The 25,128-nt window shown below is 29.9% G+C and overlaps 1 protein-coding gene and 1 long non-coding RNA gene across 2 annotated transcripts in view; one reads left to right on the plus strand and one right to left on the minus strand.

The window, feature by feature from the left end:
- LOC122515448 (probable serine/threonine-protein kinase tsuA) overlaps window positions 1-24,591 on the plus strand; it is a 35,915-nt gene extending 11,324 nt beyond the window's left edge. Inside the window, exons 3-6 of the mRNA XM_043632814.1 lie at window positions 21,345-21,601; window positions 22,283-22,346; window positions 22,495-22,743; window positions 23,152-24,591. Coding sequence (XP_043488749.1) covers window positions 21,345-21,601; window positions 22,283-22,346; window positions 22,495-22,743; window positions 23,152-23,619 — 1,038 coding nt within the window. The 3' untranslated portion in view covers window positions 23,620-24,591. The remainder of the gene's footprint in view (window positions 1-21,344; window positions 21,602-22,282; window positions 22,347-22,494; window positions 22,744-23,151) is intronic.
- LOC122515449 lies at window positions 18,945-21,009 on the minus strand. Its single transcript, XR_006303267.1, has 3 exons — window positions 20,936-21,009; window positions 20,234-20,341; window positions 18,945-19,305 (listed from the first exon to the last, which is right to left on the minus strand). It is a non-coding gene; the product is annotated as an uncharacterized LOC122515449 (long non-coding RNA).
- Window positions 24,592-25,128: the final 537 nt, after the last annotated feature.

Below are 25,128 nucleotides of genomic sequence, written 5' to 3' on the forward strand. Positions count from 1 at the left end.
TACGCGTATTGAAATTTCTATATCATCCTTGAAAACTAGGATTAATAATTCATACATAAGTCGAATTAGTACGAATGATCATCATAATCATCAGGATGATGATGATTGAGTTGAGTTTCAAATTTAGATACGTTCGATTATTATACATTTATTTGACTGATAATATAAACGAGTTTAAATGTACGTCAACCAATGAAAATACATTTCCAGGTTAAAAAACAAAAAACAAAAAACAAAAAAATAACAAAACATAATTTCTAATCAATCCGAGAAGTAAACAATTTCGTAACGAATCGTGGTTGGGTTGTGTTTGGAATAATCATTGATCGAATTAAAACTCAACAGGCGAGTGTGTTTAGTTAACTTGCAATGAATTCGATTGGATTACAACGTAGGGAATAAACTCTAGGTCGATTGGTAAGAATCATTCGAATACTTTGAGCATGAATGTCGTCCTTTGGGATTGGTCGTGCTGTTTGTATCCGCGTCTGTATGTGTGTTTGCGTGTATGTTAAAAAGAAACGGTGAAAGCATTGGATTTCGCACGTGTTACTGAATGCAGTATAGGAAAAGGTCTTTGCTAAAAGTTATTTTTACGGGGAATTCAATAACCGGTGTTCAAGATGATCTCGAGAGTATTTTAATCGAAACAAAATGATTTTATTGATTCCCGTTAACACAATGGGATTATACTTTTTGTATAATATATATATAAATATAAATTGTTATTAATATTTGATTCTAATTTTTAAATTTTAAACGAATATTAAAGGTGGAAAAAAATATATGATTTTTATTCCATAAGATTTTTCAACAAAAAAGAAAAAAAACCGTATGGAATTTTTCTAATTCACATTAAAGATAAGTGCACAAGTTTTCTTCGAATTAAAAACGATGATTATATTTAGAAAAGATACTTTTTTTCCTCGTTCAATCGAACGTTCCGTCCGTCAATGATGAAATTACGATGCTTTCACATTGCGAACACGTGATAATGCATTCGAACAATGTTTCCATCTATAAATGCATAAAATACGTTAATACTTAAAACTTAGGTAGGACACATTGTCAGTGTTTTAATGGTCATTCGCCAAATCGGCTTATGTGTCACTGTTAGTTTTTAGCAAAGTGATGACAATGGTGTCAACGAGTGGGACGATAAATTGCTATTCCGAGTGTATATCTCATTCGACGGCCTTGGAATCGAATTCCACAAGATTATCACATTATGCATCCTTTAAACTATTTCTTTTTTTTCCTTTTTTTTTCCACCGATAAAAAACTCTAACATTTCATTTCCATGGATTCCGCGAATCTCGTATTTTTTTTATATCCTTGAGAACGAATTTTAGAAGCTGGAAATATTCATTTAATTTTAGATTCAAAGTTAAACCTAATCAATTGTAAAAATATAACATTTCAATTAAAATTTACTTTAAAACTTCAATATAACCTGAACAAAATTTTGCCAACACATTCTTAATTTTCCCAATAATTAAACTAAACGAAACCCCCCCCCCTATATAAAAACGAACCCATTGATTCTAATTAAAAAATCAAGAAGTATGATCCCATTGAACGTCAACAAATGAAAATAGAACAACTTCATTGTTTTTCCTATTATTCTTATTTAAAACTTCTGTACCATGCGAATCAAGCCATCTGGTGGCAAACCAAACAACAAAACAAAGCAAAACAAAAGAAAGGAAAAATGTAAAAAGAAAAATAGAGGTTAGGGTAGAAAAGAATTGCGGCGAGGTTACTGGTTAACCTGCAGATGGTCGAGCTTCTCATTCGTGCAAAAGCTGAACAATGAACTATTGCGACACTTAACATTCTTGGCGTATGGCTTTCCTGAACTCCAACTTTTCTCTTTCTCTCTCTTTCAGTTGGATGGGGTTCGAATAATGATACCTTGAGAGATCCCGACACTGTACAATGCTCGAGGGCCAAACTTCCCCACAATCCTCCTCCCAAACCCTTTTAACCTCTCTCTTTCTTTTCAATGCGGTCAAATATAAGAAGAGGAAGAAAAAGGAGAACAAAGTTAGACACAGTCACGTTTTCCGCAGTACCACTTCCGATCCGAGAACGGAGTACAAAGCATCGATTCTCGTAGACCAATGTCTCATAAAAAAGGAAGTCCCAATACTCTGGGGAACGGGGGGAAGGGGGCTCGTGTGTAACAAAAATTTCAATATAAATTTAATTCATAAATTTTCAACCACCAATACAAATTCATTTGTAATACAATTATTTTTATATATTATATATAATAATATAATATTTATTATATATTGTTTCCTTTTTGTTTTATTTTTTAATTTAATGTTTTTTCTTTTTTACAACGTTCCAAGGTATACTGCAATAACTTTAATTCAATTATTAATTTCTCGTAGATCATTGACACGTATTATTTCAAAGAATGATTTTATATTACTGATTAAAATATTTAATGTCTGACACAACAATATTGGTTAATACAAATGTTATTTTATTTAATTATTTATAATTAATTTATAACATTTGTTTAGAAAAATGTTTTCAAACGATCTCATGTTAACTTCAAACATTTTTCTAAGAACCGTCACTTATGAACGATCATTTGACCTATTAATAAAAAGTACGATGGACGATCAAACAATTGTCAAAAGAAATTCATATCAAAGCTATCCCTTCATACGATTTCATTGATTTCTCCTATTTCCTGAAATTTCTTTTTATTGTATTTAAACATTCAACACAATACACAATGGTCCTACTATTTCAACTATGAATCATCATGATCTTCATCCTATTGAAAAAATGAAAAAAAAAAAAATATATAATACTTCATGGATACCGTGAAAATAATATCAGAACATTTTCAACATCATCTGTTCACGTATCAACAACACAAAAATAATAATATTAATAATAATAATAAAATAAGTAGCTAACCTGTTGGCAAGTTAACGTGTACTTACAATACAAGAGACAAGTTTAGCCACCATACTGAGCAATAAAATGAAAAAATAAAAAAAAAACAAAAAACCTAAGGTACAGTCTCGCGTTACTTGTACACGCTCGACCACAGGAATTAATCATCTCGTTTCTTCCTAGATTCTTCTTCTTCAATCTTTCTTGGTAAGCATCGCTTACCAAGCCTTTTCTATTCCGCTTTCGATTCCCAACCATAACCTTTCTTAAAAAACAAAAAAACAAAAAAACAAAAAAATAAAAAAAACATTTGTCTTTTTATTTTTCTTCGTTGAAACCGAGAAAACCATCTCCCCCTTTCTGTTTTTCTTTTTCTTCTTTTTATCTTCAGTTACAGTTTTAAGAAAAGGAAATCTTCTTTTGTAATATCATACGATCAATTATTAACCCATTGAATGCTGAATACTTTATAAGTATGAAATAGTTTATTATTTTAATGCAATTATTTCACGTTGATTGATATTTTTTTAAAAAAACAAATTTAATAATAAATTATATTTAATAATTCAAATTTTCATGACAAGACACAAAACAATAATCCAATATTATTACATTATTTTACATGAATATTAACAAAAACAAAATATGCGTTCATAACAGTGTCAACAAAGAATTTATTTAATTTTTAATCGAACAAAACAAATCAAATATTTCAAACTTTCCCCCACCCTCGTCAAATAATTGCAAGTGACGAAAAAACTTCAATTCGATTGTTTTCTTTACGTTTGTTTGTATGATTTTGTTTCTTCTCATTTCTTTTTAATAAATTAATCTATTACTAGATCTATGCTATTTTTGAGATACAACTTGGCAAAATCTTTCCGTTTCATTAAGAAATAGCGAAGTATAATACTGGAAGGTCCGGTTGTATGTGAACAGCAGGTCTGGGGTTCCGACCATCTGGCACACAGTGGGTCCCATTGACTCTTTCTTTTTACGATGACTTTACCACCCCCTCGTCCCCCTTCTTCTTCTTCCTCCATTTTCCCTCCTCTCCATCCCACTCCACCCCACCACCACCTTTTACATCGTTTAGAGTCTCATTTTATCTTTTCGAGATATCAATGAACTCAGCGTTCGAGAATACGTTAGTTTACTGATAACCAAGTTTACTCTCTCTCTCTCTCTCTCTTTTAGGACTGACATAAGTCAACTTTTATAAATTATAACAGGAATGCAAACAGAAATAATATTATACCACATCCTTTGTTAAAATACTTCGTTTAAATTTCCTTTTTTAGTGATTCACGATTCGATATGACGTATCATCGAAACTATTACAAAAATTAGTATAATCATTGTTTTCTGTTGATTATTATTTACATTAGGGTTACTATAATTATCATTAAGACGATAAAACAACCCTTGTTTATAATTTTGTCGCGAATAATCGTATATATGTTCATTTTTAATATACAATTATGTGTTTGTTACACATATACGTTTGTATTGGATTGTATATATGTATATATACAGTGATCGAATTTAATAGGGGTTCGGACCCATTGATCCAGAGAATATTAGCCTGTTCAAAGGCTGACCGGATGGAAGATAGAAAAAGAACGAAGGGTTCGAGACAAGCGGAAGTTCGATCCGTGTCTCCGGACCAAATACATGACACAGTTGGTCTCATTTGTTTCGATGCAATAACAGCATTCTCTTCCTAAACTGGGTTTGACCGGAAGCCGATGTGTTTGTGTCTGTGTGTGTGTGTGTATGTGTTGTTTTTTTTACGGATAATACAAAAACTTGTCGCAGACAATAACAAAAAAAAAATCAAACGCATCAATTGACGCATAAGGTTCGTTTGAACGACAATTAACGATTATGATTAATAACAAAAATGATTTTTAATAATAAATTTTAATATTTGATTTTAAATTTGTGTCCAAAAATATCGAGACTGCTATCAAAAAGTTTCTCTTCATCTTCTTCCCTTTTTAATGAGGTTAGAAAAATCATTAACATAATTGTATCACGTGTAACGAGTACTATTACGAATCAAATCAAATAAATATTGATAAATATTGATAAATATTGATCAATGAATTAATAATTAATGTTACTTTAACAACATAAATTATACACTCATGAACACAATCTTAAATATCATAAAACAATTGATCATAACCTAAAAATCATTGTACTCAACATACTCAACATGAAAATGAGATAAAAAGACTCATACGAATTCTATAAAATTGGAATAAAAAATTAAAAACACATATGAGAAGATGAAGAAGAAGAAGAAGACAAATAGACACAGTAGTTGTATTCATACTGTCTGCGATCGTTTGTTAAAGTATTAGACGTAATATAGATATATATATATGCATAACATACACACATACACATACATAGTTTGTGATATCGTATGAGAACGGTCAGTGTACCGTGTCGGTGTTCACGCATCTCTTTCTGACAAACACAACATAACTCTATCTTTCAACTACAAATACAAATCCATATACGTACATATCTATCTCTAACATTTATACATGGGGGTCCCCCGTAGAAACACGTAAACGTTGGTAATACACGAGTAGGCTCGGTAGCGTACGTGTTACGATGTATTATGAGTTAAACAACGTAATGATAGGCACGGCGCCAGTACCAAGGCGTATCTTTTTCTGACTGCAATCTAACGGGTGTCTCGATAATTCAACTTTCTCTCTCAATTAAATAATTCTATGTACGATGCACATATTTGTCAGACAAAAATAAAATAAGAAATAGAACAAATCTCACAATGTACATCTGGTTGGAACAAACTGAACGAACGATTATTAATGGGGGTACTGGGGTAGGCAAAAGGGGTAAGGGAGGGAGGGAGGGAATCATATATACAAGATAAACGATTCAACTTCACGATCTTTCAAATTCGAGTGTTCCTATGACCAAGAGGAGGAGTTTAAACAAGTCCCTACTACTAACCCGGGAAACAACAACTTCCGGTGCAATGAACTCGAAACTATACTACTTTCTGTTATTAAAGAGAGTAACTTATTATTCCTATGGTAAATTTGACCAATGGGAAAACCTCGATATACTATAAATAGGATTCTTCTTAACTACTTGCGAAAGGGGTTCGACAGACTATTATAACATCATGGTAGTTTATATTTATGATTTGAAAGTGCAGGTGCATTTCGGTAATGCACCTGCCCGTCCTAGGATTAACGTTAAATGATGATGATTATGATGTTTAATAATAGAATCTTTGTATAATAAACAATCAATCAAATATAATTACGTTTAATTATCGATAATCATTTGAAATAGAATAGAAATAATGATGGTGTTAAATAAAGATGATTAGGATCATTCTCAAGTGAAGAATCATACTAATAATAATAAAAAAAAAGTGTATCTTTTTGATGAAACAATCTTATAAGATTTGAAATTATCAGCCCATTTGTATCGGCTGATTAAGATGTTAAAATGATTACCCTGATCAGTGAATATAAGACGATACTGAAGACAACGATGATGATGATCATGATGATGATGATGATGATTATCAAGAACAAACTCAGTTGAGGAGGATGGATTTTTTGGTCTCGTTTTAGCCTCGCGACTTATTGACACTTGGTCAAGTGAAGTTAAAAGGACGGGTTAAATGAGACATAACGGCAGCGAACCGAGATGACGTTCCTTTTATTTTCCACCTATAAACGGTGGATAATATTTCACGAAATTACTTGAAAAAAAAAAAACAAACAAACAAAAAATAAGAAGAAAATAAATCATTAAATTAATTAAAAAAAAATATATAATAAGAAAGTATTACACACACCAGGTATACATGCAATTTTATTCATACAAATTGTTCCAATTAGTTTATCAATAAGAAATAAATCTTTGAAATATTTTTAATACGATACAAAAACAAAAACAATTGTTTCTCTATTTCGATTGATTGATTGTGCCCTTTGAAATTATTCCTGCAATTAGTGTATAAATAAAAAAAAATCTCTACGAAACCTAACGTTCGTTAAAATAATTATGATCGAGAACGAGGGAATATTTTTGTTATTTTTTTTTGTTATTTTTGGGATCAGGGGGAAATCCTAATTGCGATTTCGTTTCGGTTGGTTACCTTACAATTATTTCTTTTTTTCTTATGAATAATTCATGCAAACTTATGATCGTATATACGTTCAGAATACAGTACCCTCTTCCCCCCCCATTCCCCCCGTTCCCCATGTTCCTCCTTCCTCTTGTTCCTTCCCCTCTTTTCCCTTTTATTACATACTGAAGATAAACTGCCCTTGCAAAGAGACCTTATCGGCCTCAGTTACGACGTCCGCAGTCAGGTGTGTGTACGTCCTCCGATTCTTAGGTGCCGTCGACCGAGAACAAGGGCGATTTTGCGCTCGCCCTTCCGTGACGTGCCCCGACGAAACCATAAAAAGAAGTCGAGAGAAAAAAAAAAAGAAAGATAAAGAAAAAGAAAAAGAAAGATGCAGACGATGAACCAAGTATGGGTATAATCTTGAACGTATACGGTGAACCATGTTGGATTTAATACTCTTTATTTCAGAATTTCTTCAAATTTATTTCATTTATATTAAATTTTTATTTTAAAAGAGTTTGTATATATTAATTTTGATGAATTTTTACGAATATTTGTACTCGTGCAATTGCAGATTCTTGTTATTACATATTTAAAACTTGTATTTGTATATACTGTGAATTTTAGGTTAGGTTTAATCAAAGATTTATTTATCAAATAAATTGTAGAACATTTAAGCTAATTTTAACGAACTATAAAACTTGTAGAAAACTATTAATCATATATTATTTATAATTGCACGATTCTAGAGATTCCTGTTATTACAAATTTAAAAGGTGAATTTTAGGTTAGGTTTAATCAAAGATTTATTTATCAAATAAATTGTAGAACATTTAAGCTAATTTTAACGAACCCTAAAATTTTTAGAAAATTATTAATCATATATTATTTATAATTGCACGATTCCAGACTACTGTTTGTAAAATATTAATACATAAAGAAAGAAATGAAAGAATTGAAAGTATCGTGAATAAAAAAAAAAGAAAAAACCATAACCTAGGATCACTCAAACATTTTCCTTCTCATACTCACGAGAGATCTCATACTTGAGAGGTTTTAATAGAACTCTTGGCACGCGTGTCTCACACACATACACAAACGCATACTTACATTTATACAGTTAGATATACGTCTCTTAAATACAAGATGTTTAGAAGCTTACAAAGCTCTTACAAAACTTCTATCTGAAGGTTTCAAGTGGCTCGTAAGTTACGACTCGTTGGACAACTGTAAATAGACAACATCTCGTGAATCATGTCTCTTGTCTTAATACGAATCAAACTTAAATCTTTCTTTCCCCCTTCTCTCATCCCTCCTTCTCCCTTTTCCTTTCATTTTCTTTTCGTACGTAACACTTAAAAGTTCTATTCGTTCGAGTTTTTTTTTCTCTTAACGTATAAATTAAATAAACGGATTAATTGTAAATATTCGATTTAACTTAATAGAAAGATAAAAAGTAACGAACAAAAAACGTTTAAAAAGAATATGTGACTGAATATGAAACAATAATTTTCTTTTTTATACTGTATAAAACTTTTTAACTGTATATTACTGTATAGAAAAGGAATATTTCTAAAATTTATCTTATAAATATTTGTATATTTCTCCAATGAAATAAATAAACGAAAACGAATTTGGAAAATCATCATTTAGAAATTAATTATTCTGTAAAAAGAACAATATTCTTTTTTGTACGTAATTAAAATCAACAATCATGTTAAATACATCGAAATTCGTAATGAATAAATCAATGAAAATAATACTAAACGAATAATAATCGTTTGAAAAAATTCATTAAAAAAAAAGAAACAAGAAAAATGAAAAAAAGAAATGAATAAAATGTTTGATATTAAAACTGCTATATAGTATAATAGTAAACAAAAAGTATGGTTTCTCTGAGAGATTAGAATTGTATCTACTCGACTGACTGGAAGCAAAATGCCGGGCAGCATCGCGTACGCATTGTTATACCGGAGAAACCGGATGCGAGTGTTCCACGCACGCACGTACGCACTCACGTATGCATTTTAGTTAGTGTATGTGTTTATATCTGTATGTGTTAGAGTTAATAATCGCGTGCGCGTGTTGGTGGTAACAGGGGACTTAAAGTTACTCGAGTTGTTCTCGTTTAAAACAATCAGCAACAGAGGAAGGACCAATTATACGGACCTACGATGTTCTGTCACCGACCTTTCTCTCTCTCTCTCTCTCTCTCTCTCTCTTTTTACTATTATTATAATTCACAATAGTATCATCATAGATCATTTAAATTCGTAGAAACAAACCTAATGTTCGTAAGAACATATCAAACAATTCTAATAACACCCCAATTACGAATATTAACTTTCTTTCTTTGTTTTTTTTTTTTATTATTAATTATGATGAGAGATTATTGGAACAATAAAGTTAACGTATCACCTAATTCAATTGATCTCGTTTAAAAAGAACAATTATTTAAGATTCGTTTAAAACGATCTTGAAAACACCCATGTTCGTATTAATGAACATGAAATTACATAAAAATACTAAAATATGGAGAAAAATCGATTTCATTTGCGTAAATGATAATCCTGTTTCGTTTTAAAGTATTTGAAACTATCGAAAGATAAATATAAAAAAAAAGGAAAAATAAGTAGAGAGAATGTTGAAGTAAAAAATGTTCGCTTGAAAGACTCGTGCTGAGAAACCATATGTGTATATGTGTGTCCTTGAAATAGGAAAAAAAAAAAAGAAGAAAAAAATCCCTTAGCTAATGCAACCTAGGGGCAAGGTGAAGGAGAATTTTTTTCGTCTCAGGAAGGAAACACTTTTTTACCAAGTTAAAAGTTAAAAATTATAATATCGGATTTATACACTACTGGTCAAGAATACGAAATCTGTTATTAATAATTTTTATACAAATTCAAACGATTTATCATTATACTATATAAAATATTAATAAATTTAACATATATGTTACAAACCATTTTAAAATTAATTAAAACATTATTCCGTTATACTTCACGCGTTAAATTTAATATTTTCCTATTGTAAAACAAACATCTTTGACAATTTCAATTAATTATCTGAAAATAATTCTAACACGTCTATCTATCATTAAAAAAAAAAAAACTAATCCCAGTTTTTTATTGAAGAGAAACGTAACATCAATTAGACGAAAATATTTATATGATCAAGAAAAAATCATATTAATCGTAAAAAAGTAAATTTTTCGAATAAACAAATAAACATTGAACGTTCATATCAGTTATTTTATTCAATTTTTCTATGAAAATTACGTAACGATTTAGGAAACTTTTGACCGGTAGTGTATATTCCTTATATATTACCCCATAGAGACCCCCATCGATAAAGGAAGAACATATTGCGAAGGATGAAATGTAGGAGGAGGAGAATGAGGAGGTGGAGGAGGAGGAGGAGGAGAAGTAGAAGCAAAAGAAGACCATACAAGAGAAACACGTAGAAGTGGGCACGCGATACGTGAACATGTGGGCACGTGCTGCTACCTCCTCCACCTTCCCCCCCAACCCCTCCTTCAACCCCTCCTCTTCCTTTTTCTTTGGGCCCTTCCTTTTCCTCTTTGTACTTGCGAAAGGAGGACCGGAAAGCGGTGTCAATTGTCAACCACTTTGATGACTGGTAACATGCGACGACTGGACCACTTCATTCAATGAAACCAAGAACGCATACTCCAAATTCATCTTCGGTGTGTGGTCCCCTCTCATCAAAAATCTAACGCTATCAAAGGATCCTTTTAACCCCGTTCAAAAGAAGAAAAAAAACCCACGCGTACACCCTTATTTCTTGAATTAATGAGAATTTTTATGTAATTTTATTTGTATTTTATTGATTATAAATATCAAATAACATTTATATATGTATATTGATCGTTGATTATGGTTTATTTTGTTCTTTTTGAGAGGTATCGATCAAATTCGATAAATAATTTCTACAATTTTGATTATTATAGGTTTTTCTGAAATTTCATATCGTGTGTGTTGAAAAGTGGCATCTTCATGATATTAAATATGATTTATTTAGAGAATTGTTATTTCCAACGTTTAATTGATGACATTTCGTTGTGCATACTGAATGAACGTTTATTTGAATGATACAAATGTATACTACTTGAAATATTTCTCAGTTATGTTAATCATTGCTTCACGTAAGTAAGTTATTGGATCAAGTGAATATTAAATGATTAAAAATCATTCATTCAATTGGAATAAAAGTATATATTTGTACGTGTTTTTAAATGATACTATGCGACATTTGCGTACGACATCCTAACGTTATGATTATGACGATGCACATGCGTTGTGACAGATACAGTAGGTCGATAATATTAAAACGTGCGTTCCTAGTTTCGGATCTACCGTTGCAACGGTATTACGAGTACTGTTTATAAAATAATCAAATCATTATTATTAAAGATATATTTTTACAAGATTTTTATCCCAATTTTACATCATTTATTCTTGCTTTAAATAATCAAAAATAAAAAATAAACTTTTCAATTCATTTTACGACTCGTAAACACATTTATTAATTAATTAATATATAAATAAATAAATGATAATTGAATAATGAGACTGACGAGTGCATGAAACCGGAAAACACGAGGCTTCTTCGTAACAATCAACGAATAAGAAACGAGATAGCGTTGATTGGCAGTGCAATTACAATTGCAACTTACGCACACACACGCACATATATATATATACACATATGTTCAATACTGAAATATACGCCTCCACTCATTTCAAGAGATCAACATTGTACGTACTCCATTTTCTTTTATTATTTAATCGCTCGTTCGTTTGCATTCCATCGTAAATTGATCCGATTCTTCGTCTTTTTTATTTTTGTCTCTAAATCATTCTCATCGATTAAAATTATAACATTAACTTTAAGTTTTTAACTTTAAACAAATGAAATATTTCTACAAATTTAATTTAATTCACTTTCATTATCACCAATATAATTCCCAATCAACACAATCTTCAAATTAACTAATTTTCTTATCAAAATATCAACATAGATTTATAACAAAACAAATTGAAATATAAATCATAAAAATCTGAATTAATAAAAAAAGAAGGAACAAATAAAAATCATAAATTAGCGATCACTATGAAATACTTACAATTAGAACTCGTTAATACAAACAATAAAATAAATAATTCATAATTAATTAATTAAAAAAAAAGAAAAAAGTAAAATAAAATTCCTGAATTTACAGTGGTAAAGTATAAAAGAAAGAAAAAAGAAAATGTATACGAGAATTATATAAATCCTAATTAACGATGATAAGAAATGAAAAGAATATAAATATATATTTTGAATTCTCCCAAGAAACCACACACACACACACACACACAAGAATAAAGAATAGGAATAAAAAAAAAACGAGATGAAAGCGAGGGATTGGGTAAGAGAAGAACCCGATATAGAAATCGTCCTGGAAGTTATGTAAACCGGGTCGTGCGACGATTTAGAAATAGTAGAACAAATAAAAGGAGAAAGGGGTGGGAAAGGGGGAGGGGTGTTAGGGGAAGATTTGCTCACACGGCTACCGCCAACAACACTTCGTCACCTTTGAAAAGCCCTGTGTTCAAAGTTCTCTTGCTAAATATACATGCAACTATAGTTTTAAAGTATACGTGTGTGTGTGTGTGTGTGTAAACTCAACTTGTCGTTTCGACCAATCAGTGAAAAATTTCCTAGCACCAGCGTGCGAAGTGTGTCTCCATTCGTTCGTTCGGCAACAATTAAAAGCTTCCCAGGCTTTCATGGGGAAACCCCCCCGCTCACCCCCATTGTTCAAAATCTTCGGGAAAGTGTCGAGAAAGTAAGAACGGAAGAAGTAGAAAAAATCCCATCTTCGAGTTTGCACAGTTCTCATAGCAGAATGTGGACATGTGTATACTATTGTTATTATTAATCTAATTTAAATAATTCTTCTTTATCCTATAAGTATTGAATTATTATTTTACTGAAATATCAAATATTTCCAGATACTAATAGAAAAAAAATGATATAACAATATTAAATAAAATCTAAAATATGAAATACAACAAATTATTCGATTATAATCAAATCTTTCCATTATTCCTAATCTTCATTTATCAACATTGTTTATAATTTATAATTATGTACACGATATATAATAGAAATTTGTTTTTTCTTTTTTATTTTTAATTATAACGATCAAGATAAAAAGTACTCGACGATACTTCAACCTTTGTCAAGAGAATAAAAGAATATATATATATATATATATAGAAGATACTTTGTATTATTGATCTCACCTTACAAAAAAGAATTCGTAGAACCTGAATGTTAAATACAAAATATAACTCGATATATCCTATAAGAATATTATCAGTGAATAAGATTCACGTGTTAGATACGATACTTGAACTAAATAAAGGTTATGTTACTCGATACTTCATTTCTCGTTGCCAACGAAGCAAAGTACTGATGACAGTCGTCAAAGATAGAACGAGCTCAAATGAGATAGCTAAGGCAACCCTTTTTGAACGATGCATTATGTATGTCCTACGTATGTATACATATATAAATATATATATATAGAACTTAACTGAAGTTTGTACCTTCTCAGCGGTACCCTTTATCTTTCTACGTCGTCGTTTAAAACGACATTTGAAACTGCGAAGGAACATCGTTAACACGTAGAAAATAATCTTGGTTACGCATAATAATTTTATCTTTATATTGAGAGTTGAGAGAATTTCTCTGATGCACGACTGAACAAAGAACTTGACTTAAGTTTTTCGATAAAAGGGAAAACCTGAAATGTAATATGTACATTTATTTATATTGTATTAAATCAAATATTAAATATTTATAGATGACAACAGTTTCTTGTTTTAATGTTTATTGAAAAGTAAAAAACAAAAAAAAACAAAACATGCATTTGAGTGCGAGTGTCATTAAAATACTTTTAAAGATTTATTATTATATATTAATTATCTTTTTGTTTTATCTTTTAATGAGAATTCTATTCAGATTAATTGATCAATTAAATTTGAATAAAATAATTTATGATTACAATCGTTAGAAAAATTTGTGAAATATTTAATATTTGGCACACATGTATATACACAAAGACAGGCGTACACTTGACGTTAAATTCGCTTCTTGGAATGAACGTTGGAATGCAAGGAACCCCTGACGTTATCAAGGCTTCAGGATCGTATTCTTCTTCTTCTTTTTTTCTTCTTTTTCTTCTTCTTCTTCTTCTTATTGCAACTTGCTGTGTCGAACAATTACTGCAGAGGCTTCGTTCAAAATAAGAATGGAGAAAAAAGAAGACAAAATTATTTTTAAAAAAAAGTGCAAACCTCTGACTCGTATCAGTCAAAGACTGGTACTTCTTTTTTTTGTACCGGAAACGGAACCAAAAAATGAGAAGGAAAATAAAAAAAAAGAAATTTACGCGTAATTGCATTCAAAATTAAACTTCTAAACATTGAAATCAAACAAAATAAAATGAAAACAAAAATAACGTTAGTCTTATCAATTATTAATAATAATAATAAATGAAATTGTTAATACTTTTTTTTTTTGAAGAGAACAATCTATCTTCCGGACAAATTAATGAAATTAATTTTGAAAAATAAATTCACAAAAAAACTCTGTAACGCAATCTAAGCCAAATTTAAACGTTTTGCAAATTTACATAACAATAGAAAAGATACGTACAAATAAGATTGAATGAATGGTAAAGAAAAAAAAAAAAAAAGAAACTAAAGAAATTTATTATGCAAAGAAAGTAAGGGGTTGAAACAGGATAATAAATGTCTACACATGGTGGCGCCATTCGACGTGCATAAAAATGAATAAAACACACACACACACACACACACACATATATATTTATATACATTAACTCCACGAAAAGAAAAAAAAAAAAGGGAAAAAGGAAAAAAGAAAAAATCCTATAAAGAAAGACGAGAAATACCATAAGATCCTGATGATGGGGGTTTCATTATTTGATCCACGTTTCGTGCCTCCTCGTTACGATCATTATTCCTGTTTGTTTTATCGAACGTGAACGATCGATTCCCATCATCAAAATAACGCCACACACTCGCGCATAAATACATACCCACACACACACACATATATATATATAGACAGAGAAAAATCGAATGAAGATATTTTTTCGTAAGCGACATGCGTGTTTTAACGATAAAACGTTCAAGTTCTTTGACATGTTATAAATAAATCTATCGAATAAAAGACGGAAAAGACGGAAATCGTGCTGACAAGTGTCTCTGATTTATTTACGTTCGTTCGAAAGCGAGACTAGGATTAAAAATTGAAAAATAACGAAATTAGAAAAGGTTACCCGTTGAGATTTATTGAGATTTATTATCTGATTTATCGTCTACCAATGGCGATCTTTAATTAAAAAAGAAATAACAAAAGAAAAAATCATCTCTACATCATCTCGTTCGTTTAAACGATTCAATTCATTTCATCAATTCATCAATTTAATCAACTGGAGTTATTTTATAAACGAAAAATCAGAGAACTTATTTAAAAGATTGTACAATCGAAAAAAAGAGAATTAAAATAACATAAATGACTTATAAATTAATTGAATATCGTTTAAACGAACTGAAAACAAAAGAATAATCACAAATAATCACGAAAATTATATGAAAAATATATTTTCTTCGGTTAGAAATAGGAGTACGCGTTAGCAACTATTTCTGGCAATAAAAAAAAAAAAGGAAAGAAAAGAAATCACCATAAATTAAATTACAATTTTAAATGATAACGCAAACCCGTTATCGTTTCGTAAACATTCTATCAAAGAATAGAATGCACGGAAGTGACGTATATAGATTGTAGTTTGTTGCAAAACGATCTCCTATGAGATACAAGGCCTGCCATTTATAATCATTCTCGATATAAATATACAAAAAAAAAAACATATATACATATATATATATAAAAATATTACGGTTGCATAAATATAATAAACCAGAACAAAAAAAGTACGATGAATGAGTGAACGAGAATGAATGATCGAGTGTGTGAGAAAAAAATGTTAGAATATATTTGAAAGTCTCACTGATTTTTCTTTCATTCTCATCCGCTCTAATTATAAAACATCCAATGCTTTCCATAATCCCACGACATTTCCGGATTTTAAAAGCCCATTTCTCCAACTCTTTTTCTTCGATATACACGCGACACGTGTTACTAACAGCTAACCCGTACTCGTATCAAAATAATAATAATAATTAATCATGATAATATGCTTACTTTGATATCTAAAAAAAAGGACGATCATTCTCGAATAACGTATATTCAGGTTTTCAATTTCAACAAAGTTCCAAATCAAATTAATACGAAAATTTCAATTCAAATCAAAAACTATACAACGAAAATGATTTTGTAAAACAAAAGAGAATATAATTATTTAAAAAAAATGTGTAATCCCAAACGTAGGAGTTTGCTAATCATTTGATTAACAGTAACAAGGCCAACCATAATGATTTCCGTTGAAAGGTGTCGTTTACCTTGCTTCGACAGGAACACACATATAAAAATATAAAATATGCATACGTGTATATACCGGGTGACACATTCAATAAACCACAGAACGCTAGCAGAAGTTGATAACGATAAGGTCGAAGGCACGATAATGCGAGTATTTTTAGAATGGCAGGTTCGTCTTAATAAAATTCTGTGCCACGTTAATTTAAATTCATTCTTTTCGTATAATAAAAATATATAACATATATATATATAAACCAAATTTCATATTTTACAAATTGTTAACAGATCAATGAACGCGCATGAAGAAAGCCATAGAAAATCGTTCGTAAAATGGTGTTCCTAGTTTCGTAAGATTTTATGGATTCCCGTTAAAAGTGTGCCTTAGTACGACATATGGTGTTCTCTTGGTTTCCCATTACCGTCTCATCTTCTTTCACTTTTCGACTAGCTTATTCTCTTTCTTTTACTTTTCTTTCTATCTTTTTTTATATTTTACGCTCGATATACCAGATCACAAGAAGAACACACGAAAGGAATCTTCTTCGAATTCCATTCCACGTTTCTTCTACCCCACCTCCTACTTTTAACCTCCCATCATTTAAAAAGTAAAAGAAAGAATAATGATTCCCCTTCTCTTACCATTTTTTTCTATGGTTTGGTTACAATAGTGTATATGAAACAAATGTATTTTATAATAATAAAATGCAACGAAGTATCCTTGGGTTGTATGGATTTGAACAATTTATTTTTTACATATTTTTTTTTTCTATACACAAAAATAATATATAAATCAAATTAATATATTTACTTATTTAAAAATTAACACGAACTTTCTGGACAACCCAATATATTCGATTAAGTTAATTAACATGCAACAGTAATGATTACGTCTATCAGACAAGAATTTACCTAGGAATTCTATAAAAGTTGTAGTTAAAAAGAAAACATTAATGCAGTTGCATAAGTATAATATATTAAAATGAGTTAGGAGAGTTACCAAACAAGTTTACGTATGAATGGACGCCTAGTGACTCAACCTTCACTTGATTTAAACATAAACTAATTGAAAATATCATATAAATTTTCTATTACAAAAAATAAAACAATAAAAAGTAGAAAATTAATTCATTAGAAAAATTTACAAAAAAAAAAAGGAAGACCTACAAATAAAACATATTTTTCTATAAAATTTTCACAATGTTGTGATGATAACTCTGAACCACCTATCACCTTTCCAAAAAAAGTAAATAAAATAATTTAAATGAACATAAACAAAAATAAACAAAAATTGAACGTATTAATAATTTACAATTTAAAAAAGGAAGCTAAAAAATGAAAATCTAAAAATAGCCATTAGATGGTATTTTAAAATTACAACCCTTTTTTTTTGGTTAGGTTCTACCTTTAAAGTCGTCCCTTGACAAGTCACAGACTTAGTTTTGACACTCTGACTCTCATCTTGCTTTCCTCATCATCTGCAGAAGATTTTTTTCTTTCATTAGCAGTACGTTATGAGACAAAAGTAAATACCACCACTTCGATTTTTGTTTTCCAATAAAGAAGACTTTTCTTCTTGTTAAAGAACAAGAAGAAGAAAAATAAATCAAAATAAATGTTAGAACAAAGATCGAATGCACCTGATGACATAGCAAACAGACAATAAACCGATCATGTGTAACCTTCTTGGTATCTCACTAACGATGATTCAGAATCTTGCGTAAACTTCTTTCTTCTTAGAATTCAAATCATCTCTGAAGATCACACATGCATTTTACAAAAAACAGTTTATAATTTATTCGTTATTATAAAACAATTTTCTTATCCATCGCAAAAATAATATTTCCTTCGTTTTCTACTCAAATTTAATTCGCTACGATTGCAAATAATTGTGCATTTACTTTCAAAATCCGCAAACTCGAACAAAAGAGACACACACACACACACACGTTAACAAAGCTGACTCATGTAACACCTAATTGGAAATATTTCAATATCAATGACTTTTTCTTTTTATCTTCAAACGTGTTTCCACATACTATATTAGTCAGATTAACTCTAAGAAGCTTAAAGAATAAAATCTAGCAAATAATACAATACGTGTTTCCAAAAACTTGAAATCAAAGATTGATGCATGAGCACGTACAAGTAAACAAGAATTTAGGGATGTCGTGTTGGACCAGCTAATAAATCGTTCTGATCGTAAACTCGTGTCTAAACACGTGTATCATTTAGACAAAATATCTTTTCTATCTGTTAACGCAACATCAAACGATTCGAAAATGATTCATATCTTAAACTAAATTTCTGTTCACTTCGACGACTATTTCAATAAAGGATGATAAAATAACGATTAGAATTATTCACTTTTATTAGACAGATGAATTCGAGGATAGAAAATATATGCGTGTCTGCATTCATAAAAATGAATAAGAGAAGGGGAAAGTTTGGGTGATCTGGTGTCTGGTTATTTTTGCTTTATGCATACCCTCATAAACGTTAACTGTATTAGAAAGGGTTGATAGGGTTTTATGGTGCACGCGTGCTCCCAAACACGTCTGTCTCCGAGTTAATTATGGACTAATTGTCTAAGCTCGTGTGTTCCTCGGCTGAAACTCCTTAAAAAAAAGGTTTCTTCTTTTTTTCTTTAATCCTTTATTTAGAAAACAGGATATCCTCTTTCGTTTTTTCTTCCATCTTCTTCGAACCTAAAACTTTTGTCAGAATTTACATTACTTTTGTTTTAATTATACATTCACATTAACACAAATCTTCTAAGAAATTATTTACTATATTTTATATTACCAATTATAGAGATGAATTTTAAGATAAACTTAATAAAAGAGTAATTCTCGTGTGAAACATTTACTAATACTAATGCTAACAAAATACAAAGTAAAGAACACTAAAGTTAATTTGCAATTGCAATGATTGAATTTCTGACAACGTTTTTTTAATATTCTTTAACCCTTTGCGGACCGAGCACTCTTGACCATTTGATTCCAGCTGGTCCACACAGGTTTCACTAGTCGCTTATCCCCTTGGTAGTATTTACTTTGGAAAACATTTGAAGATGTCGAACCACACTCGACATAGGACGCACCAGAACAAAAAGTGATGTCGAGTCACACTCGACATAGGATGCACCAGAACGAAAAGCGATGTCGAATCACACTCGACATAGGACCGCAAAGGGTTAAATTCATTGAGATGAAGATTAGAACAAATCTGATGCATTGGATTTTAGCTATTTAACCGGTAGTGCATGCATTGTTTTAATAGTGTTTACCATACCGGTTACCAGATCTCACCATGAAGAGATTGCTGAGTACGAAGATTTCTTTTGAAGTAATTCAAGTAAATATGAAATATTATAGAATAACAATATAGGATATAATAAACCGTAGAAACTTATTAATCATATAACATAATCATCGACAAGTCGTATGAATAATTATTCTAATAAAACAATCTATGATTCACATATGAATTATAATTAAACTTTCAATACGAGTTAAAATTTTATTAACATTTCTCATCGATAAACTTTTTTCTATTTATTGCAGATGAACCAATAGACGGTTCATAAAAATTAACATTTAACTTTTTATACGAGTATAAATTCGAGCTAAAATTTCTCACCGATTAACTGTTCTCCACATGTCAAAGATGAATCGCAGTGAAAAGTAAATGTCAGCTGCTATTGAAGTAGTCGAAGAAAACAGCTTAATTGTTAACGATGAATGTTACCTGAAAAAATTCAAGAACAATGTTAATAAAAATTAAGGTTAAACATATCACATACCTTCAACGTATACATATATATATATGTAACTGTATATTATACATTATGCGTAACATACTTTTAATAGATGAATATATAGATTCAATTTGATATAAAGCTTGATTAATAAACCATAAAAGATAAAGTCAAGATAATTAAACATTATGAATAATGTTAACGACAAACAAACCGGTAATAAATACATAATCTAGTTACGTACACATAATGTCTAACATACTTTTAATACATAAATATTGCAATTCAATATGAAATAAAATATGATTGATAAACTTATTTCTTTTATTTTATTATTACGAGCATCGTTAAATGATAAAAGAATGGTTAATATTCAAGTGAATAAATTAAACAAATTAAAGAATTCAATAAGCTTAGATGGTTTCGAACGAAAAATCAACTCGCCGATTTTATTTCTCGAAAAATCTTTTAAACGAGATGTTATCACGACTGGATAACATTCATGCGTGTAAATGATATAATTAATTATCGATTGATATATAATTTAATAGTGTTCATTAAAAAATAATAAAGTAATTACGTACCTTATAGACGAATACGAAATTTTTTCGTGATTTCCTAGACAGCAACGAAGCGAATGAATGCTGATTGGTTGTTGTTACGAAACAGCCACAAGTAAGATTTGCGCATGCGCAGAATACTATTTCTAACGTTTCGTACTAAATTTTAACGTATTTAAATAATTTAAATTTACAAATATATTATAAATATTATTGTATTAATTATAACTAATGATAGGAGTTAAAAAAATGATGAAAATGTTTATTAATTTATTGATAAAAAGTAAAATATACTATAAAAAACATATGATATAATATAATACATTATTACAATCATTCCAATATACTCAATTTAATCATATTTCATTCCCATATTTAAATAAAGATAAATTCAAATAATTAATTATATTTCTTTTTTGATTTCAATTTACAGACGACAATAAAGGTCTACGCAAATTGTTTACGACCAGATATCGAGTACAAAACCCTGAGCATCACTTACGAGACAACATGTCACGAAGTTGTTCAAAATTTGTTAAACAAATATCGTATGAGGCACCGTGATCCAAGATTATTTTACATGACCATGGAAGTAACAGTACGAAGGGCTAACGTACGCACAATTTTAGCACTCGATGAGGATGCCAGACCTGCTGTTCTTCAATCCTGTCATCCACGAGGCGATTCCAGGTATTTTTTCGTTTACCACTAAACTTTCTTTCCCGAGTAAATTTTATCATTTCATTTTCTGTGAAAGGAGCAGCCTCGGTTTGGTTGAAATAATTTTAGGGTGCAAGGCCGATAAATACGAGCTTCTTTTTTCTCTTTTTTATTTCTTATACAACATTAACAAACTGGCCTTCCTTTTTATCCTTTTTTAGAAAGACCACCCTGAATTTTCAAGTTTATTTCTTTTTTTTCCACTCTCTTCTCCAAACGTCTATTTATTTTCTTTCACACAGACAGACACATGTACGCGTCTATATAAACCGATCATTAAAAAAAGATTTTCTCATACGTTAGACAAAAATCTATGGCCCTACATATAAATATTTAAAGACAAATCGATTTAATGATATAAATAAAAAAAAAAAAAAGAAATTCTGAATTTTCTATCGTATGTTTCATTTCATTTTGGTTATTTTCGGTTAGGTAGTTGGAAACTTCCGGTGAAATCGAAGTAGAACGAAGGGCAGAGGGGTAGGGGAGGGAGGTAGAGATCTTCCAACGAATGTAACCTTTTGAACTTACCGATCTTGTTTTATTTTTTTGCCTTCTTTTTCTTCTTCTCGTTTTAACTATAAACTGAAAAAAGAAAAAAGATAAAAAAAAAATGAAATTCATGATTTTTTCTTTTTCTTTCCTTTGCAGATTTTCTTTGCAGACACGTCGTGGCGGGCTTGTGAAAATATACGACAGTGCTCTCATGTCTGGTGTAAGTATTTAACGTTAAACATAGAATGTTATGTTAGTAATATCGTTTAGTATAATAAGTAGGATCTTATATACGTAATTATTCGAAACAATAAACTTCTAGGATTAACTTTGATTTAACATTTTTTTCTTCTTCTTTTATTTTCCAGTCAAAGTACAAGAGTCTGCTCGTATCAGAACAGACCACCGTGGACGAATTGATCCAGATGTTATTGAGTTGCTATAGTTCGAAGGAACGCGTTGAACAATTTTCATTGTACGAAGTTTGCGAAGGTGAAGAGTATCAAAGAAAATTACATCCAGATGATTCACCTCTCAAAGTTACGCAACGATGGACCAGTGCTGATAGACATTTACGTATTCGACGTAATCCCGATTATAATCCACACAGGAGAAAGGTGATTTTCCTAATACATCTTTAAATTCAAAAATATAATACGATAAATCTCGAGACATGTGTTTTTGAGAATAAAAAATTAAAATTAAAATAAAATATATATACAAATATTTTCCACTTGTAAAACGAAAGAAAATTTATCCGCATCATTAAAAGTCATCGCAAACCGTGCATCGAATAATAAAAATAAAATAAAACTGAAATTCATTTAAATGAATCATACGATTTCACTTAGAACAATAAGACGATTGTATTCGATTCCAATAAAAGATAATTCTTCTTAATATAGTAAAAGCGAGTTTACCTCGTGAAAACGTATATGCATATGGTTAGAAAAATAATTCATAAGAATTGTATGAATAGAAAGTCAAATTCAAGTTGGGTAACACAAAGGCCTCGTCATTTTCAGAGTATGTGGGCGTCTGACTCGAGTATCAGTATGGCGATGTCACGACTGAATCTTCATGCCGATCATCGTCATTATGCACAAAGCGAGAACAACAATCATCTTCTTCTTCATCAGCATACCAACAATAATAACAATAATCATCCTAACAACAACAACAACAACAATAATAACAATAACAATAATAATAATACGAGTACTACGAACAACAACGTTCACAAACTGGACCAACATCATCATCATCATCATCATTTATCATTGGGTTCGATAAATCAAACATCGAGAATAGTTGTTCCGCATACAACGCAATTGCCGGCATTGCAATTGTCGCGTGTGCAACAACAACAACAACAATCGCAATCGCAATCGCAACAGCAACAATTGCCTCTGAGTGTACCATCGACACCAATTTCATCCAAACATGTAACAACAGCTGCCTATAATGATTACGAAAATTATCTTTTTATATGAGGGATTACAAACGAACGATCATGCTCGTTCGTTCGTTCAAATATTTTCGCAATTTTTATGCTTTATGAATTGAAGAAAATATTAATGAGATATTACGATGTAGTACAAGAATCGTCTAACTTTAAACGGTTAGGTTTATTACCTGATTTATTATACTTAAAAACATTCAATTCATCGATAATGTTAGAAGTTAAACGTGAAATCTTCGTTATTGTTGTTCCTTCAATGCGATTTAAGAAAAGATTCATCGATCTTTTCTGTTTTTACCAAAAACAAATAAAGAAAATTAAATCAAATAAGACAAATGGGATGAAAAATGATAATCGATATTTATCAAGGGACATAATCGATAATATTATGCTATTAAACAAAGAGAAATCATGATTGTAGTCAGTAGTAAGAGAGAAAAAAATAAATTGTACCAAAGGTAGATCTACTATATGAACAAACAAAAAAAATATATATATATATATATAAATAAATAATTAAATAAATAAATGAATAAATATAAATGTAAATTAGGTTGTTTGGAAATTAATTTTATAGAATTCAAGACGTTTTAGATAATCATGAAATCTGATTAACTCAATTTCTCAATTATTTCACGCATGAAGTATCTTTTTTTAGAATTTCAAATGATTTTAAGAAAAGATTTTATGGGAAAGTTAAGTATTATGATAAACGATACTAATGAAATTAATTTCCAAAAGAAACATGATAGATGCATATTAAAAATGTATGTGTACTATAAAAATTTAGCTTTTAGGACAAGATCACGTATGACAATCTTTTTGACCACACGATTATGTATTATTATTACTATTATTAATTCTATTATTATTATTATTATTATTATTATTATTATTATTATTAATATTTAATCTTCTTAAGAAGATTAATTTTCCATCGTGTGTTAAATGAATTAGTTCAAGAATGACATCATCAATTGTAATACCTAATTAACGAAGATAATATCGCCTATTTATTTATGTTACCTGTAAAACATAATATTTTTTTTTTCTCTTTTCTATTCGTAATTTATAATTTCATTAGTTAAGTTCGCTCGTAACAACAAATTTAAATTATTTCTGTATGCTGTCCTCGACTGTGTTTTTGTAAATCTCGTCGTGCAATCCGATTGGACAGTGTATTTTATTTTATTTCATTTTTATTATTATTCGTTTTTTTTTTTTTTATGTAATTTTGTTTAAGGGTATTCTGTACTTGTATGTAAATAATAATCAAACGAATGATCAATTTCAATTGAGATATCATTTCGATCGCGATACAAAAAGCAACAAATTAATAAATAAATAATTAAATCATTTTCATCGTTTGTTTTTCTTTGTTTTTGTTTTATTTGATGCTCGGTGCTGCGCATCTTATTACCAAAGAATCGGTACGATACGTGAAACAAAAATAATTAAAATAAATAAATAAATGAATTCTCTTGGGGGGGAGGGAGGGGCAGCCGAGTAAAAATGTGCGAGAATGCACGAAAAAATGAAA

The sequence above is a fragment of the Polistes fuscatus genome, unplaced genomic scaffold (assembly GCF_010416935.1).
Source record: "Polistes fuscatus isolate 324 unplaced genomic scaffold, CU_Pfus_HIC Scaffold18, whole genome shotgun sequence".
Taxonomy (NCBI): Eukaryota; Metazoa; Arthropoda; class Insecta; order Hymenoptera; family Vespidae; genus Polistes; species Polistes fuscatus.